The following is a 20,576-nucleotide window of genomic DNA, read 5'->3' on the forward strand; positions in this document are numbered from 1 at the left end:
GATGGAACCGATTGCACATTAGCTAATGGTATGAAGAAAAAGAATGCTACCCAGTGTGGGGGTGAGACAAGGCCAATTCCTACTAGCAGAGGTATGGAAAACCAAACTCAGAAAACCAAACTCATGAGTCACCCGTGGCGTGAGGTAGGGTGGGGTGAAGGGTAGATCCGAAGTTTGATAACCCCAAAAAAAACTCATGAGCCACCCTTTTGCCTGCCCAGACTGAATGATGTATAGCTTCAGTATGTGCAGCTCCACCAGAAGCTTGCCTCCCTCTAACCTGGTGTCTTTTGCATGGAAGGCAATTTATTTTAAAGAAATTATAATTTAATTTAATTTATTTTTTGGGGTCTAGTCAATAATCAGAGGCTTTGTGAAGAGCTTCCTTGACTTCTTTTTTTGTGGGTAGCGCAGGTATGGCTCCTTTCTTTTGCACAGTGAGAGCACCACAGGCATTGGCAAACATCAGAGCTTCCTTCAACCTTTTTTCATCCTGCATCAGTAGAAAAATCAATGTGTGCGTGTGAGAGAGAGAGAGAGTTGGGAAGAAAATGAAAACATACGTACACTTGGCAAATTATAATATATACCTTGTAGAGATTAGGGTCTGCACCCAAACTGGTCAGTACAGAGCCGACGAAAGAATCACCAGCACCAGTAGTATCAACACAATCAGCCTTAACCCCTGGAACCTTACCCTTGAAGTCCTGCACAACAGTAAAATAGGAATCAACAAATTGGCTACTGATACAAACTATGAGAAAGATAAAAACCAATTAACTATCTACTGATCATGCATAATCATCGCCACTTCAGGCCCTTAAATTTTATAAATTGTTTTATACTTATATACCATGTTAATTGTTAAGGATGGATGACCTAATTTTTATCGTTCGCGCCTTGGGCCCTAGAATTTCAAGATCGCCTTGAAACCAGTCTAGCCCCAATAGAAGGTTTAAAATCAAAATATGGAAAGTAACCTTGGTGTAATATCTGCAGCCTTCTGGACCTTCGGTTACTAGTAGAAGCTTCAGGTTGGGGTGATAAAGCTTTTTCATGACCACATTATCATCATGATCATCATCACCTTCAGTCAAGAATGTAATTTCTTCCTCACTTATCTGCAATGTCGCATATATGAAGTCCACATATATTAATTATTACTAATTTGTTGTATACACAAATTAAATATAAACAACATAATGAGTGATAGCTAGCTAGGTTTGTTGAAACATGCACCTTGATAATGTCAGCTTGGTTCCATATGCTCATAATGCCTTTCCGAGCAGCCTCGGCAGATGGCCACAGTGGCAGTCTCAAATTTGGGTCATAAGAGAGCAAACAGCCACACTTCTTAGCAATTTCCATTGCAGCAAGATGTGCTGATCTGCAAGGCTCCTCAATCAAGCTAATTGATCCATAGTGAAATATACCTGCCTGCATCAATAAATAAAATATAAATGTTAGGAACTCAAGCAATGTTAATTGGGGTTTAAGTGACTTGTGATGAAGAAACATTCATCAAACAGAATGTTAATGCATGTTTTACCTTCTTAATCAGGTCTACATCAAGCTCTTTCTCAGTAAGGAGCATGTCAGCACTTGGGTTGCGATAGAACATGAATTCGCGCTCTCCATCATCTCTTAGTGTAACAAACGCCAATGCAGTCCTTGCATTTGGGTCGAAACGCATGCCAGAGTTGTCCACATTGTTTTCTTTCAGAATATCAGCCAACATGTATCCAAATTCGTCTTCGCCAACCTGGATCAGATGCAAAAGGGTAGAGACTTCAATAAATAAAAACAGAATGTCATATGTAAAAGATCACAAAAGCAGAGTATGCCATAGTGGTTGTTACAAATTAGAGTCCAAATTCTAACATAATTGATAAAAGTTAAAATTAGTTCTGGATGCTTAAAAAAGCACCTTGCCCATAAAAGCTGCTTTGCCTCCTAATCTTGAGATTCCAACAGCAACATTGGCAGGAGCTCCACCAGCAGCTTTCTTGAAACCTTCTGCTTCTGCAAGAGTAACTCCGGCAGTCATTGGGACGAAGTCGATCAACATCTCCCCAAAGCAGACAATCAGTGTGTTCTTCTCTTGAGTACTCTTTCCTTTTTTGAAAGAGAATGATTTGAATGAACCTGCATGGGACCAATTTTGCTTAATTAAGATCAATGGTAGAAGTACCAAAATGACAATAAGTTGCTGGTACTAATCTGAAATTCTGAATTTGCAAAACAGGTAATGCTTGAGACCTGTTCAGATTAAGATAACAAATTCTAGCTCAAGAAATCAACAAAGTAGTATAAATGTGTCAATGAAAATGAGCCTTGTTGACTTGGCCTTGTTGATCAATTGTAAGTAAAAGAAGATTATGATTCAATCATTCTTGTTATTACAAAATGTTTAGCTCAAAAAAATGGAAAAAGGGTACAAATGAACTCCATGAATTTGGCATGATTCAAGTAAACTAGATTAATATATATATATATATATAACCAATACTTTATTAATTAGGACCATATCTTGTGGTTCTTGGAAAATCTACCATATCAAAGTCTGAACTAAAACGAATTCCAAACCAATAATAATTCTCATCAGCATCCTATCTTTCAGGACTACTACTCTCTACATTCACCAAATTTTGTTCAACAAATGAGATGTCACTTTTCCATTTATTCAAACCTTAGCCCTACCAAATATATTGTTCATATCAAATGATGTGTCAATTTTTCATTTATTCAAATCTGAGTCATACTAAATTTTTTAGTTACCAAATTATGTCAGTTTTTCATTTATTTAAATATGAGCTCTTTCAGATTTGATATACATACCAACAAGTAACACACCTTTGGCGAACAAATTTGTTACCATGCAGTCTTTCGTAGACTAAAACGGATTCAAATTAACCCAAAAATTCCAACCAAAACCCATAAGTTTGCTCAAGAATTAACAATCAGATCATCAAATGGGCATCAAAGAAATCATAAAAAGATGCAAACTCATGAATTACCAGAGGAACTCCTAGAAAACTTGAAGCTACCCTTGCGACCAGATAGGTCCAGTGTGACAGGGAAGCAGCAACCCTTCGACATTTTCGATCTCTCTCGAACCAAATGAATGAATTAATTTTCTGAGTTGAGAGTAGTTTTTTTTTCAATGATTGCCAAACGTTGAAAGTTGTAACACCATTCAACGTTGGCTTTCTACAAAACCACAATTACTCAAACCCAGTTTTGTTTCAAGAACCAAGAACAACAACAGATCAAAACATTAAGAAAGACCCAAGTTTTGTCAAAGATATCGCAGCTGCTTATATATCTCTGTATATTCTACGAACTCGCTTTTCTCTACTCCTATTATTAGACCAGGCTCTAACCAATAACCATCCCTCCTATTTTTTAGCTAAATCTTGGTTAATTTGACTATAAAATAATAATCATTTTCGAAGTGGCTGATCATTTTAGCTTGTCATGTGCCTATTTTGGCTAGCCATGAAGTTTTTTTAATTATTTTTAAATTCAAAATATTACCATTTAATTTTGGTTGGCTGTTGTAGAGTCTCAATTTTTTTAATCTCAAAAAAAAAAAAAAAAAACTTCTTGTTTTACAGACATAAGTCACATAACCCACCTGTTGGGAACAGAATGTTTTGACCGAGTCTTCATTTTTGTAATCTCGTTTTTATTAAACACGCATGACCCACTTAGACAACGAAAATGATCAATTATGGATAAACTCTGTTAAACAACAAAATAATAAATTTATATCTACTATTTTACACGTAAAATATATAGAAAATTTCAAAATGTTTAAAAAACCCCTCCCAAGCATTTTTGACAAAGAAGAAACTCAACATTCCCTTTTTATTTTATTTTTTTTCCGGACCACACAAGGTATTTTTTGAACAACTCGATCCTATTTTAAGTGTGTTGCTTATTATTTTTGCCGTAATGCTACACTTACCACATTTTTATACCACAATTTCATATTATCTTACATGGCATTCATATATTGGACACTACAAATTAAAAAATAAAACCTAAAAAAAAAAAAAAAAAATCTTTCCAGTAAAGTAATGACACATCAAGTGTGATACAAATTTGGGAAAAAAAATGTGGGACAACTAGCATTATTGTTATTTTTGTCTTGACTGAAAGTTAGGGCTCGTTTGACACTGCTTCTAGGAGGGCCAAAAGCGCTTTTAAAATAATAAAAGCACTTATTTAAAAAAAAAATGGTGTTTGGTAAAAAAAAAAAGAAGTGCTTTGAACCAATTAAATAAACACTTAAAGTGGTTTTGGAAGAAGCACATGAGAGGTGCTTCCTCCTAGAAGTGCTGCCAATGAAAAACACGGGAAGCACTTGGGCTGGTTTTAATGAATTTTTCAAGCTTCCAAATATATCCCTATTTACTTGAACAAATGCCCAAATAACCCTCATATATCAAAATCCCAACAAAAACCCTCTTTATTTTTTTTTACTAGGGAAGCGTTCCAGTTTCGCGGGAAAAAAACAAAAGGCCAAAGGCCCATCGTGTTCTATGAAAACCCTTTCTCTCATATAAGAAAAAAATAGCAATTGCCTTCAGGCTTTTCTCTCGGTGCCAATCTACATCCTTCTCATGTCAATATCTCTCATGTTAGATAATTTTCAAATATTTGTAATTTGAATTGAATCAATGTGTCCTTTGGGAAAAGTTACTAAACTTTCTGTAGAGGTTTTATATTCATAGAGTCATAAGCTTTCATCAAAAGGTATGATTCAAATGGTATCATACCTCTTGAATAAATATTTCAAATGAATGGTTGCTATACCATTTCAGAAAGGGCACATTGGATTCATTATAAAAAGAGAAGTTCTCTGCATAATTTTTTACAGAAAAACAACTATTATCTCATTCTCCATATTTTCACTAAAATCAAATACAAAGAACTAATTTCTGCAGTTTTAGTTCTTTGTGAAACTTGAGTATTCTTATTATATCCATTTGTGTGTTTGGTTTGTTTTTGATTGTGTAGGACATTAACAAACAATAGTTTTACTAGTCTTCATTGTATCCACAAGGCATATTTGCAAATCTCTCTACACACAAAAAGTGGGGGCAAAATATTGTATGAAAGAAAGCATTGTTAAACGTGCCTTGAAGCAAATTTCTATCATCCTTTCAGCAGCCAAAACTTACAAGAACTCCAACAATTTTTCCAACAAATTTTCAGACAATATTTCTGTTGTGGCTATGTCATTCATGAAGGATTTTACTTCTAATTTCGTGAAGCTTGAGAGGTTTGAAGGAGGGAATTTCAAACGTTGGCAGAAGAAGCTACACTTTCTTCTTACAAGTTTGAAAGTGGTATATGTGCTGACTACTCCAAGGCCTGAGGAAAATGATGATGACTCCATTGATGCCTAACGTGAACGTATCAAGTAGGATCAGGACGATTACATTTGTAAGGGACACATCTGCAATGCTATGACCGATGCCTTGTTTGACATCTACCATGAGATGGAGAGCTCTAAGGAAATTTAGGATACACTTGAGGTTAAATACATGACTGAAGACGCAACAAGTAAGAAATTCCTTGTTTTAAAGTTCTTCAATTATAAAATGACTGATGATAGAAATGTTATTGAGCAATTTCATAAGATTATACACATGCATAACCAACTTTCTCAATACAAAATGTCTATAGATGAGTCTATCCTTGTTTCTGCTATTATGGAGAAATTACCATCTTCATGGAAGGAATACAAGCAGAACCTCAAACACAAGAAGGAGGATCTCACCAAAGAACAATTGGGACAACACCTTCATATTGATGAAGAGTGTAGGGTTCGAGAGAAAGTTGATGATGGTTCATCCTCAAAGGTTCATATGATGGAGAATGGATCTAAACAATCCAACAACCACCAAGGGAACAAAAAGAGGAAGGGAAATTTCAACAAAGACCACCACAACACAAAGAAGACGAAATGGAGTTGTTTCCATTGTGGTAAACCAGGCCATCTCAAGAGAGACTGTTGTCATCTCAAGAAACAACAAAAGTCAAACTCCAAAGACAAATTTGTTGCTATGATTTCTGAAATCAATATGATGGAAGACAATGATGCTTGGTGGGTCGATTCTGGGGCAACCAAGCATGTGTGCATGGACAAGAAAATGTTCAAGACTTATGTGCCTAATGAGGAAGCCGATGTTCTCTACATGTGAAATGCTTCTACTGCTGTTATTAAGGGAAAAGGCACAATAGAACTAGAGTTCACATCCGGAAAGGTGCTTACTCTCAATGATGTTTATCATGTTCCAGATGTTAGAAAGAATCTGGTTTCTGGAAGTCTCCTCAACAAATTTGGGTTTAAGTTAGTATTTGAGTAAGATAAATTTATCTTGACCAAAGGTGGGACCTTTGTTGAAAAATGTTATATGTATAATGGAATGTTCAAACTCAATCTCAATAAAATTTCTATTCGTTCTGTTTATATGCTTGATTCGTTATCTTTATGGCATAATATATTAGGTCATGTTAATATTAAAAAGATAAATGATATGTCTAATCTTGAATTGATTCCAAAGCATGTGAATGATTTGAATGATAAGTGTGTTACCTGTTTGCATACCAAGATTACTAGAAAATCTTTTCCTAAGATAGAAAGAACTTCTACTTTATTGCAACTTATTCATAGTGATGTTTGTGATCTGCATAGTACACCCACAAGAGGAAATAAGAAATATTTCGTTACTTTTATAGATGATTTTAATAGGTTTTGCTATGTTTATCTTATGCATTCTAAGGATGAAGTGTTAGAAAAATTTAAGATTTTTAAGAATGAAGTAGAAAACCTTTGTGAAACAAAAATCAAGTATCTTAGATCTAATAGAGGTGGAGAATTTCATTTTCCATCTTATTGTGAATCCGTTGGAATTGTGCATGAAACTTCTATTGCATATACACCACAACAAAACGGTGTGGCAGAAAGGAAAAACAGGACTCATGTGGAAATGGTTAATGCCATGATGTTGAATTCAAACCTTAGTAGGTTATTGGGGAGAGGCAATGCTAATGGCATACCATCTCTTGAATAGAGTTCCTACCAAGAAACTAAAGGTCACACCATATGAACTATGGTTCAAAAGAAAACCAAATCTAAGTTATCTTAGAGTTTGGGGGTGTAGAGCAATCGTAAGGTTACCCGAACAAAAAATAAAGAAGTTAGGACCTAAAGTTATTGAATGCATATTTTTGGGATATGCAGCACATAGCAAAGACTATCGGTTTCTTGTCATAGAACCTAATGACTCCATAGGGGTCAATACCGTGATTGAATCTAGAGATGCTGAATTTTGTGAAAATAGATTCATGTCTATTTTAAAGGATACGAATGAAGTGGTGGATGATCCATAAAGGAATGAAAATATTTTACCAAATCTTTCTGAAACACCACCAATTGATAATGAAGAATCTTTTGAACCTAGAAGGAGCAAAAGAAGAAGGACTGAAAAATCCTTTGGTCCAGATTTTATCGTGTACCTTGTCGAAGGTACAAAAAACTCCCATAGTAAACAAACTATGATTACACCAAGTGTAGAGTCAAATCCTCTAGCATTTGAGGAAGCCATGAAATCTCAAGACTCTGCTTTCTGGAAGGAAGCAATAAATGATGAGATGGACTCGATCATGGGAAACCAAACATGGAAGTTAGTTGATTTACCCCCTGGTTCAAAACCTATAGGGTGTAAATGGATTTTCAAAAAGAAACTTAAAGTAAATGGAACTATTGACAAGTTCAAGGCAAGATTAGTTGCCAAAGGCTTTACACAAAAAATAAGGCATAGACTACTTCGATACCTATGCTCCAGTTTCCAGAACTGCAACTATAAGAATGCTAATTGCATTAGCATCTATATACAAATTTGAGATTCACCAAATGAATGTTAAAACTGCATTCCTAAATGGTGAATTAGATGAAGAAATTTACATGAACCAACCCAAAGGTTTTGTCATGACTGGACAAGAACACAAGGTATGTAAATTGGTTAAATCATTATATGGTTTAAAACAAGCGCCAAAGCAGTGGCATGAAAAGTTTGATAAAGTGATTGTATCCAATGGTTTTAGGATACACGAATCAGACAAATGCGTTTATAGTAAGTTCCAAAAAGATAAAGGAGTAATTATTTGCTTGTATGTGGATGACATGTTAATCTTTGGAACGGATATGGAATCTATAAACAAAACAAAAGAATTTTTGTCATCAAGCTTTGATATGAAAGATATGAGCAGCGCCGATGTAATTCTTGGCATGAGAATCAAAAGATGTAATGATGGATTGATGTTGACACAATCACATTACATAGAAAAGATACTAAAGAGATTCAATTTCTTTGATTCAAATCCAGTATCAACACCTTTTGATCCAAATATAAAGTTATCTCCTAACAAAGGTAGGGATGTGAATCAATTAGAATATTCTAAAATGATTGGTTGTTTAATGTATGCAATGACATGTACTAGGCCGGATATTGCATTCGCAGTGAGTAAACTAAGTAGATTTACTTGTTGTCCTAGTGAATTGCATTGGAATGCACTTACAAGAATATTTAAATATCTAAAGGGTACTTTGGATTATGGAATTTGGTATAGTGGATATCCTAATGTATTAGAAGGATATACTGATGCCAATTGGATAAATGATTTTGAAGATCATAAGTCTACAAGTGGCTGGATTTTTTTACTCGGTGGAGGAGCCATATCTTGGGGTTCAAAAAAACAAACATGCATATCGGACTCCACCATGGCAGCTGAATTTGTAGCCTTGGCTTCTTGTAGTAAATAAGCCGAATGGTTAAGAAACTTATTAATAGAGATTCCAGTTTGGTCTAAACCAATGCCTCTTATCTCTATTCATTGTGATAGTCAAGCAACACTATCAAGGGCTTATTGTCAAGTTTATAATAGTAAATCTAAGCATATTGGCCTAAGGCATAGTTCTGTGAGGCAAATGATTACTGATGGAGTTATAACCATCAATTTTGTAAGATCATGTCAAAACTTGGCTGATCCATTAACCAAAGGACTTGCAAGGGATATGGTGTGGAAGACATCAAAAGGGATGAGGTTAAAGTCCACTCCTATATGATTACCAATGGTGGAAACTCAACTCGAACTCTTGAAACATCAAGTCTTTGAGTTCAATGAGCAAAGTACATCATATGATTGTAATCGCAAGCATTTAGTGTTGTCATTTTGAATGACACACTCTAATTATTTTTCCATCCAAAGTTAAAGTGCTTGGTACCTGTTATGTACGAAAGAGGGTGAGTTACAACTCTTAATAGATATGACTGAAAGTACTTGAGTTACAGGGGTACTACATGTCTACCTATATGCGTGTAGGAGGTGGTGCCGCTTCCTATGAGACAAGGACTTGTCACTACAGCACGCATGAAAATGGGTATAAACACAAGGCCAATCCACGTGTCGGTTTATAAACACACAAAAAGGGTTGCAAAGTTTTGTGTGTGAAATATGTCTGGTTAATCATATAAGATCGAAAGTTCAAAGCAATGCTACTTCTCTATCTTGATTAATTTTGATATGTTTTCACTAAGTTAAAGTTCAAGTCCAAAAGACACTTTAATTTATGCACAACGCTTTCAAGAAATTGCTCAAGTAAGTTTTTAAATGTTTTTAAAATTTGAGTCGTTTTATATTTTGAAAATGGTGGAGGATTGTTAGATAATTTTCAAATATTTGTAATTTGAATTGAATCAATGTGTCATTTGGGAAAGGTTACTAAACTTTCTGTAGAGGTTTTATATTCATAGAGTCATAACCTTTCATGAAAATGTATGATTCAAATGGTATCATACCTCTTGAATAAATATTTCAAATGTATGGTTGCTATACCATTTCAGAAAGGGCACATTGGATTCATTATAAAATGAGAAGTTCTCTGCATAATTTTTTACAGAAAAAACAATTATTATCTCATTCTCCATATTTTCACCAAAATCAAATACAAAGAACTAATTTCTGCAGTTTTAGTTCTTTGTAAAACTTGAGTATTCTTGTTATATTCATTTGTGTGTTTGGTTTGTTTTTGGTTGTGTAGAACATTAACAAACAATAGTTTTACTAAGCTTCATTGTATTCACAAGGCATATTTGCAAATCCCTCTACACACAAGAAGTGGGGGCAAATATTGTCTGAAAGAAAGCGTTGTTCAACGTGTCTTGAAGCAAGTTTCTATCATCCTTTCAGCAGCCACAACTTACAAGAACTCCAACAAATTTTCCAACATCTCTATCTTCAAGAATTTCTTTTGTATTTTGTCATCACTTTATGAAAGGGGGTGTTGCTTGGATTCTTTCTTTAAGGTATGAGATTAGGCTTTCAACCTCTCATTCTATTTATGCTTTTTTCATTCCAAATTTTACAGTCCTTTTTGAATGGGATTGTGTACTTTCTATTGAGTTTTAAATGAGTTTTTTGGGTCAACTTTACTTTGTTATTATGTATGGTTAATTTGAATAAAATTGAGATGGGTCTGAGTTGTTTTGCTGCTATGGATGAGTTTTTTTTAGATGGATCATGTCTGGGTTTATTTTTGGATTGAGTCTTTTTGTTTTCCTTTTTTGGTTTTTTTTTTTTGTATAGATATATATGGTTAATTTGTATAAAATTAAAATGGGTCTGAGTTTTTTTGCTGCTATGGTCAATAAAATCATAAAACTACCACTCAAAACGTTGCTAAATTCAAAAATTGAAATTAATGTGCACAAATGAAGAGGAAGAAGGTGAAGAACCAAGTAATAAATTGTCTATATCTTGGGTCCTAGGTCGGTCAGCCATCCAGTACAACGAGTGTCAAGTAATATCCATATATTTAGTGGTGTACATTGAGAATAAGAGCCAAACAAATTTTCTCTTTGATTGCCATCTCAACTGGCAATCAAAGTCAGAGCATGTCCTAATTCTATATTTATTATTACTAGTATTGTATGGATATTAACAAATATAAACAACCCAGGAGAAAGAAAACATGGTTTAAGAGATCAATAGAATGAATAAATAGTCTATGCAGACCTTGGGGTTGGCAACCTTGGACCAAAAAAAAGAAAACCACTCTTAGCAACCCATCCTTTTGTGTTATCCTTTGATTCCCCGTGAATATATATTTGCATATGGATGTGAATTCATGTATGCTTTGGTTCATCATCATTTATGTGTGTTTGTCCTATCAGTTTGATCATAGACTATTCATTCCTTCATTCATTCTATTTAACTCTTGGATTAAAATTATGCTTAAAGCTAGCTAGGAGTTGATGATGGTAATAGAAAGATCAAGGTGGATATCACAGATTTTCACATTCTTCTTACTTACTTGACAATGCATAATTAAATGGCTCAGGTGTCTTGCTTTGGAGGAAAAAGATGCAGATATGCTATCAAAAGTTATTCCTTGGTGGGGTGTTAGAAGGTAGAAAGAGGTGAGAATTCAAGTTATGGTAAATGCATTCTAACAGGGGACTAAAATTACTTCTCAATGGAGTGTCAACTTTCAATCTACATCTACAAGGTTGGGTTGTAGAGTCAAAATATCATTTGTTAAAGGGTTGTAAATGCTCTTAATATTATATAGTTGTCTATGAAAGTACAGTGCTAATGCTTTTTAGGATGCTATATATCATCTATAGCTTTGTTAATTTGGACAATGAAATATATTATTTAACTGCTGATATTTTTTTTTTATTAATTACCATAAGTGCTGGAATTTTACTTTCTTATTTGTTACTCTTCATTTTAGGGATTTTTCTCATAGGAAACTTGGCCTGGGGGATAACATGCAGCAAGTTAATTACATAACTTCTAAAGAACATTACAAGTAAGTTCCTTCATCCTACTTTATATACACCTACACATGAAACTCATTTTCTTTATAAATTCCAATAAAATATTTTATTTTGGGAAAGCTTTATCACTGGATCCAGATAAGAACAAATTAACATTGCAATTTGGTGACTTCTTTGAAACATTGCAATTTTATCTCATCTTATCTTGTGTGCATATGTTGGTGACTTCTTTGAAAAAAAAATTCATTTTTTTTTTCTTGCTAAATAGAAATGTCTAAGAATATAGTTAAGTCATCACAAGATGAATCGATGGAAGAAAATGAGAAACATGGAAAGGCACATTGGGATGATGCTGTTGTTGATGCATTTGTCAAAATTTGTGTTAATGAGACATTAGCTGGAAATCGCAAATGTGGTCATTTTAGTAAGCCTGGATGGAAAAATGTTATTAAAAAATTTAATGATCTTACTCAAAGGACCTACACCTTTAAACAACTCAAGAACAAATGGACTGCTCTCAAGAAAGAATGGCAAATATAGATATCTTTGGTTGGAAAAGAGACTGGCTTAGGGTGGGATAATGCGAAGCAAACTATCAAGGCTACTAACGAATGGTGGGACAAACAATTAAAGGTGAATTTGTTATCTTTGTTACAACTAAGTTAGTTCTTAAACCAAATACTTAATTTATAGTTTTGCATGAATTTTATTAATTTTAGTTCATATTATTGTAGGAGAATCCTGATGCTGGAAAATTTCAAAAAAATGGATTGAGGAATGCTGATCAATTAGACATTTTGTTTAAAGATATTGCTATTACAGGTGAATGTGCTTGGGCATCCTCGCCAAGGTTTAGGGGCACATGATGTTGACAATGATCAAATTCTGGGAGAACGAATTGACAAGGTTATGGTAGATGGTCAAGATGACCAAGAGTACGCTATAGAGTTTAATAATGGACTTGAGAATACAATTGAAACAAACACTTTTTCCCCAAATACTGAGACTGCTACACATGATAATGAGAAAAAAAGGAAAGAAGACTATAAGAAACCTTCAATTGGAGTTAAGGTGTCGAAGCAATTAGATGCTCTTATGAATGCAGTAGCAAATCGGAGTAGCACCTCTAGCAACAAAGACAAGCCTAGTTGTAGCATTCAGGAAGTGATGGAAGTTGTTGACGGAATGGCTGAAATTGTTAATGATGGGGAGCTTTTTATAAAAGCAGCAGATATCTTAACTGAAAGGAAGAATAGAGAAATGTTTGTTGTGTTAAAGCAATCAGATTGACAAATTATGTGGCTGAAAAGCAAGAAAGTTTAATGTGGCTCACCTATTAGTTTATTAATTGTCATTTTTCTTAAGGATTATTGTATTATTTACTTTTGTCATTTATTTTGGTCCAATTATTAGATGATGGATTCTATTGAACAATAATTTTTATTTGGATAATAAAATTTATAATGATGATTATGAGATATTTTTATGTAATTTTAGTTTTGTGTACGTGCTATATGATTATGCTTTGTGATTGATGATTTGTTTATTACAGGTGTTTAATTTTTCCACCTTCTAAGTGTTTAGGAAAGCACTAGGGTTCGTGCCCGCGCGATGCTGCGGGTCTGAAAAAGTTTTAAAATGTGTTTGAACGTTATAATATTTAAGTTTAAAATTTTGGAAATGTTGTTAAGGTTTGTTAAATTCATATTTAATGTAATTAAGTTATAGTTATGCGTCTGCAATATAAATACAGCAATAAACATAAATTAATTATTTGAAGCAATAAATAAACAAAGTATTTGTAATGAGAAAATGTGTAAAGACTCTATCACGTGAATTTTTTTAGAAGTGCATGGAAGTATGAAACTGTGAAGATATGATAAATGTGCAGAACTGGAATAGTAGCATCAATGTTGCTGATGCATTTAAAGTTACAAAATGATGGTTGACAGTATGTTTTTTATGCTGGTTGCGAGATTAAGATATTGCTGATATCTTAATAAAGCAAACAGCATGCGCAAAATATTACAACACTTGATTATAGAATTGTATGTGATACATAACAAAAAGAGCAAGATGCACTGTTGAAGAGTTGTTTTATGGATCTGGAGAGGTTGATGTATGAGTTTGAGGAGATTTTTGTTCAAGATTGGGTGGTTGCTCATCCTCTTTGTTGTCTCCTGCAGGTGGATGCTCCTCTGTTGTGCTGAAAAATTAGAATATGTTATTTGTTAGGTGTACATGAATAGTAAAACTGTGACTGTGTGGAGTTAAGAACAGTTGGTAGTTGAAAGTAATGTGAATTCAATTTTTCAGTAACATTATGATATTTTTGAATAGGAATTGAATGGTTTGAATGAATTGTGGATGTGAAAATAATGTGGAGTATATGCTTTTTTCTGAAAACAATGTTGGCCTAAAAATAATTTGTCCAGCAGAGTATATAGTTTGTTTTCGCATAATAGATTAAGAATTGATCTTTGGAAACTAATGATAAAGTAAATAAGCGTCAAAGATAAATGAATGATTGTAAGCAGTATTATTAAACCAGTTAGTTAACAAAAGAAATTGTGCAATGTTTCATCTAAAGTAGATAGTTGGGAGAAGGTATGTTGTGTGTTTGATGTTATCCAATATATTTTGGCATAGATTTAGTTATTTGATAATTATATTATTTTATATAGCAGCTAAACTATTTTAAAGAAACATGGAAAAGAGATGGTTTAAAGGGAAAGAAATTTTAGAATTGTTTCCTATATTGGTATATTACTTGTAAGCTGATTTGAACAATTTCTTTGTTATATATATTGAGGAGATTATAAATGTTTGGAATTGTGAAATCAGCGAAAATGGTTTACAAAAGATAGATACACATACACAGTGTTAAAACTTGTAGTTTCTTTTATTTCTAATATTTTTTCTATGTTTGTTTAAGATGGTTGAGTTGAAGAATACTGTGAATGAAGCAAAATTTATGTTGGTTTTGAATTAGGTTGGTTCTAATGTAATGAATAAAAATTAGAAATGAGATAATTTAATTGGAGTTGAATAAATTATGAATTATAAATAGCAGGGGGATATATTCAAGAGTGTGTAGCATTGTGTAGGGAAAAACAAACCTGATTTTAGCTTTCTTTGCTGCTGGTTTAGTCCTCAATTGCTTGAGTGGAATATCGTCGAAAGTTGAATCAGATTGTTCTGGAGGATTTGGAGCATCACTTTCTTCAGCTTTTTCTTCAGTTTCACTAACACTTAATGAGATGCAAGGCAAAACAAAAATGAAAAGCTGTTAATAAGTATTAGAGCTTGTGTGTAAGTTATAGGTAAAGAGTAAGAATACAAAAAAATGTAAATTATTGGAAGAGGAATTACCTTTGGTATTTTTTCCTTTGTTTTTTGATAGCGCTGAAAAGAGCTCTTCTGACTGTGAGGTTGGCTTTTGATATGGTTTTTTTCCTCAAATTGGTGGATGAGCTGGGAGTGGGTGTAACTGGAGCTATTTTAGCAGAAGGTGATGGGCTATGGAGAAGCAATTTTTCAGGTAATGGATTTTCTTTTGGAATGGGTACTTGCTCAGCAGGTGGAGTTGATGATGATTCAATCAGAAGGGGTTCTTCATCAAACACAGCATGTATAAGGAGATCATTCCTATTCAAATCACTTTTCAGGGTTCCAAATCGAAGCTGAAAAATTTTTGCCTTTCCTCTCACGCGAAGCAGCGCCTCTGGAAATTGGTTTTGATCAACGAAACCACTTTCAACAACCAGATTGTAGCATGAAACCCGGAATAATTGTTCTGCTTGTTTTCCAATCACAATCACATTGGCCACATCAGTTTGGTCTGCAATTACAAAGCTTACTTTGAACCTGTAATTTCAATTTGTTAGATGTTGCATCAATCAAGTATAATTGTTGAAATTAGTATAAATCATGTAAAGAAATTTCCACGTTAATAGCTGTTAATTATACCAAGGGATTGGATTGATTGCACTGTGCTTCGGGCAGATGAGTTTGTCATTTTGGGCAGTGATTCTTAGTTGTTTGAAGCAACTTGGGCAAGCTTTATACCACCATCCAGCATGCGTGTCAAAACGCGTGATTGTAGCTCTACAGGTAAGAATCTTATCCTGCATTAGATTTAGAGATAAAGAATAAGAGTTAAAGATAATTTAGATCAGAAAGGAAAATAAAGTTAATGAAAATTGTTAAATGTATTTTGTAAATAAGTGTTTACCTTGCAAAGTTGTGGATCAAGACGATTCAAAGCCTTGACAGTTAATCTGTCAGTAGTTTCTAGCTGCTGAGGAGGTAGTCGTGGGGCTGTGGAAGGTGGTAAGATGTTGATAGGCATTGCAAAACCACGAAAACTGCAAGTTTCATATTTAAAAAGGAATGAAAATTGTTAATTAAAAGGAAAAAAAAGTAACGTTTGTATAGTGAAAAAGTGTGAGAATCATACGCTAATTTATATGAATCAATTTCTGGTATCTCTGGATTGAGGAAGATTGCAGTGGCATTGGTGCTGCTCAGAACTGGTTTTTCTACATGTTTATAAGAGGGTGAACTTATCATATTTACTATAAGATTATAAATAAATTGAATAGGAAAAAGGATAAAACAATTGCTTATTTACTCTGGTATTCCTTGACTTTTAAACTGGTGAAAACAACGAACACTGGCGGTGGTAATTGTTGTACAGCTTCATGATCAAAGTCTTTGGCAGCATCACTCCATAGTGTAACTCTGATCTCATTTCTTCTACAGTAATAGAGATAAAACAGCATGTGTAAGCATTAATATGAAAAATTTGAAAGTTGATAGACAGTTTTTAAGAATTTACCTCATATTCTCTATGTGAATTTCACACTTGTTCTCAATCCTTGCGTTGTCAACCATCATGTGTTCCAAAGGTTGGATAGCAATTATCCGTCCCATTAAATCTGGTAATCATTGGCATGAGATGTTCAACAGTTTGAATGATTTGAAATTGGATAAATGATATTTGAAAGATCTTTAAATTCAAATGATTTTTCACCAGTGTGAAAATTTAAACCTAGGAGAACTGATTTGACAGTTTGCCATGCATTTATTATGTTACTATTAGGAAGAATTCATAATTAAATGATAATTTGCATTTTGATAGTTGGAAAAAAACATAAAAGCAAATAATTAATTGATATGTTTGTAAAATAGGTAGCAGAATCAAATGACAGCACATAATTTTGTATTTGATGGCATTACAAAGTGAGCAAAGTTAAATAATTTATTGTATCTTGAAGCAAATAATGCAACTGAGAATTAGCAAATTCAACTTAAGTAAATTTGTAACCAAAACTATGACATTAAGTGTCATGATTACCTGTAAGAAGTGTATGGACATTGATCCGTGATGGAAGTTGACTGTAGTCAAGGAGGTGGAAACGATGGGTTGGGATGGCTGGGTGAATGGCTGTTAATTTTTTGAAATTTGTTCTCTCATTGAAGATGAGCATTGCAACGTGAGGTACAATCTTGTAAGATGATCGATTGTTGACAGTATGGAAATGAGAAATCTCATAAACACACCCAGCCTCAATTTTTGGACCAACAATATCATAATCTATCTCTTTAATTGTTGCTTGGATTGCATCTCCCTTGATGGTGAGAGACAAAAATGGTTGGGAAAAAAATAATTTAATAATGAATACATGGAAAGAAAAGTTAAAATATTCATAATAATGAATGAACAAAAGTAAGCTTGGTCTGGAAAATTGTTGAGAATAGATACATAGTTAAATTATAAGGTATATAAGAAGGCAAAAAGTGGAATGACTTTTGTAGAGTAGGATTGAGCATAAAAAAAAAAGAAAAGCAGAAAGTGCAGTCTGTATTTTAAGAGACTTAAAGTCATGCTTGAGAGGATTGTAGGTCCATTTTACGTTGGAGAATTCAGTTAAGGATACCTAATCAACAACAATACCTGAGGATATAACACATATATATCCTAAACAACAAAGTTGATAAACACATAGCATATTATGTTTCTTAAATACCTAATCACATAACCATATAAGACATATAATTCATAATATGTAATGGATATATAACTTATAATATGTAATGGATATATAACTCATAATATGTAATATCCTTAACTCATAATACCTAGAATGTTTGTTAACTGCCACATAATCATATAACATATATAACTCATAATATGTAATGGATATATAAAATTTTGGGTTCTTAAATATCTGAGGGCCTGAGATATATGGTTATTTGATTGGTTTGGCTATTTTTAAGAGCAGTGTTAGATATAACCAAGTTTTGAAGGGATTGAACTAATTGAAATTTGTAGTGTGAAATTAAATATTTTGCTGTGCACATGAGTATATTGGATTAGAGAGTATGTTAAGTATAGAGTTGAGAAGATATTAGGATAGATGTTGGAATTTAAAATGGGAGTTACGGATTAAGAGTACTATGTTTTAATCAAAAAAGATAGGGTTGGTGAGCAAATAAAGTAAATCACATAAGCATCAGAGTTAAAATGATCATAAACGAAAATTATTATTGGACAATAAATTTTTTAAATGTGTTAGAGAAAATTAGTGGAAAAAATTTAGAATGATCAATAAGTATGGTCATGTTGTAAGGTTTACCAAAAAAATAAAAGAAAAAAACAAATGTTTAAAAACACAAATTAATTAGAGAAGGAAACCAATTGAATTTTGGATTTGTTTGTGATTGGTTTACTCTTTAAATGGCTGTGGATGATAGTTCATGTTTTATACTTGCAGTATAAATTGAAGATATTGAATGTATTGAAATGGATATTATTTTAAGTGCGAGTTGTTTATAAGAGCTTATCATAATTGATTTAAATGATCAGGAATTTAAGGAATGCAATGTAATTTGAAAAGAGGAATGAAGTTAAGCTGAGAATTTGTGAACAATGTATAGAAAGATAATTTGCTAGTGTTAGGATATTGAAATTGTTAAGATGCTCGAAATTGTTAGTAATTTAGGAAGTTTAATTATAAGGGATTTTTTTAATTAATTGATGGTAGGTTTAATATGATTATGGAATAAAAGAGCTATGAAATATGGAGTAAGGTTTTAAAAAAGAAGCGTAATGGAGTAAGGTTTTAAAAAATAAGCGCAAGTGCTGATTGGAATAAAAGGTATAAAAAGGTGGACTGATGTAATTGGATAAATGTGGATGTATGAAGTGTTTAGAATGTAGAGATACATACAAAGGTTAAGAAATGTTCTAAAAGTCTATAAAATGTGTAGTAAGTGTATTACATTTATATGAAAGTTCTAATCTGTTTATTTGTATAAATATACAATATAATTAATTTGTAGATTGCACAGTCGATGCTGCCAATCAGGAGATTGTATGGTAATGAAGGTAGAAAATTGCTGTGTCATCAATTTATAAATTGTTAATTTTTTTTATTTGGTTATTCATGGGTCATTTTGGCACAGGGGAGCAGTTTTAAATAAATGAGGGGCATGCAATAGCAAAACTGTCTGTGGGAATGTAGATTGACAATGCACTAAATAAATGGAGTAGTAAGTAATGTTATCATATGAATCTTTTTGTGTTATGGGTAGATTTGTACTGAATTGTAACGAAGTGAATAAAAAGTATACTTCTTGTACTCATAGATGATTTCGAAAATTTGATAGTATTGTAGATAATAAGCAAGTGAAAAAGTGAATTGTAGTTTAGTTGTGGACTAACTAATAAGGAAGTGAAAAAGCGAAATGTAGTTTTGTTGGGTTTAGTTGATAGCGTGTGTGCGGCAGAAAAGTATTTAGAATATTATCTAGGTCTCGTTTTTCATAAGGTGCTTTAGTTGGGTCTAGTTGAGATGACTTATTTTCGTGTAGAATTGTTATGGTAAGAGTTAAAATTTGGAAAAGTAATTTTCATTCAGTTAGTGATTGGATTGTGATGTGGAAGTTGCATTATTGTCAGGCAGTATTATACATTTACAGTTATGATTGCTGAAATGTTTGAGTTAATATATATATGTATATACATATATATATGAGCCAAATTAATAGTAAGGATATGATTAATAAGTAATAGAATTTGTTTGATAGATGTATGCGATGGGTTAGGCTATATGAAACAATGCAAATAAGTTGGTTATAGATGTTAACGAAATTTGATTATGGTTTTGCAGACATGAGACAAAAATTGATATAAGAAGATTAATTTGACTGATTTCAGCAAATTTAGTATGGATTAGATTAATCAGCTAAGTATGATAGATAGATTGTGAATAGCATCTTTGGGTGGTTAAATTTTTGTGAGACCATTTTACTATAGTTGGTGTATTCTTATTATATGTTATCACAGCTAGATAGATCATTGATTTATGTTTTGTAATATTAGGTAAGTTGATAAAAAAACATAAATTGAATGAAACACAATTGTAAGTAAAATGCTAAGGTAGGTTTGGTATGATAATGTAGAAAAAGAAAAGTTGAACTGAATGTCATTAATGAAAGTGAAATAGAAAGAAAATGAATAACATAGACAATTGATAAAGAAAATGAATAACATAGACAATTGATACCATGCATGGATAATAAACACTTATAATTTACAGAAATGAAAAGTAAATATTGATTAAAGGATGGTGAATGCAATATATAGCAGATATTAATGATTGTAAATTTATGTATTTGAAAATTAAGGACAATATGAATAAATTAGTATAA

The 20,576-nt window shown here is 32.8% G+C and overlaps 1 protein-coding gene and 3 long non-coding RNA genes across 4 annotated transcripts; all 4 read right to left on the bottom strand.

Annotated features, from left to right (window-relative positions):
• Positions 1-139: 139 nt before the first annotated feature.
• LOC147290721 (putative fructokinase-7) lies at positions 140-3,099 on the bottom strand. The gene is made up of 7 exons (XM_086237948.1): positions 3,018-3,099; positions 1,928-2,145; positions 1,550-1,762; positions 1,240-1,437; positions 981-1,121; positions 591-707; positions 140-493 (listed from the first exon to the last, which is right to left on the bottom strand). Exons 1-7 carry the CDS (start codon positions 3,097-3,099, stop codon positions 356-358), a joined length of 1,107 nt encoding a protein of 368 aa, XP_086094074.1. The 3' UTR covers positions 140-355.
• An 11,934-nt stretch (positions 3,100-15,033) lies between these two features.
• On the bottom strand, positions 15,034-15,848 carry LOC147290722 (uncharacterized). Its single transcript, XR_015121507.1, has 3 exons — positions 15,828-15,848; positions 15,231-15,725; positions 15,034-15,109 (listed from the first exon to the last, which is right to left on the bottom strand). It is a non-coding gene; the product is annotated as an uncharacterized LOC147290722 (long non-coding RNA).
• A 2-nt stretch (positions 15,849-15,850) lies between these two features.
• LOC147290723 (uncharacterized) lies at positions 15,851-16,393 on the bottom strand. The gene is made up of 3 exons (XR_015121505.1): positions 16,318-16,393; positions 16,093-16,225; positions 15,851-15,985 (listed from the first exon to the last, which is right to left on the bottom strand). It is a non-coding gene; the product is annotated as an uncharacterized LOC147290723 (long non-coding RNA).
• A 100-nt stretch (positions 16,394-16,493) lies between these two features.
• On the bottom strand, positions 16,494-17,283 carry LOC147290724 (uncharacterized). The gene is made up of 3 exons (XR_015121506.1): positions 17,218-17,283; positions 16,699-16,798; positions 16,494-16,616 (listed from the first exon to the last, which is right to left on the bottom strand). It is a non-coding gene; the product is annotated as an uncharacterized LOC147290724 (long non-coding RNA).
• Positions 17,284-20,576: the final 3,293 nt, after the last annotated feature.

The sequence above is a fragment of the Dryas octopetala genome, chromosome 3, assembly GCF_963921425.1.
Source record: "Dryas octopetala chromosome 3, drDryOcto1.1, whole genome shotgun sequence".
NCBI classification, from domain to species: Eukaryota; Viridiplantae; Streptophyta; class Magnoliopsida; order Rosales; family Rosaceae; genus Dryas; species Dryas octopetala.

Excerpts from the sequence above, each read along its gene's own strand:
- LOC147290721 (XM_086237948.1), bottom strand. The coding sequence starts at position 3,099 with ATGTCGAAGGGTTGCTGCTTCCCTGTCACACTGGACCTATCTGGTCGC. Across the intron at positions 1,763-1,927 it reads AAGCAGCTTTTATGGGCAAG|GTTGGCGAAGACGAATTTGG; the intron begins GTGCTTTTTTAA and ends CATCTGATCCAG. Across the intron at positions 494-590 it reads CAGACCCTAATCTCTACAAG|GATGAAAAAAGGTTGAAGGA; the intron begins GTATATATTATA and ends CTACTGATGCAG.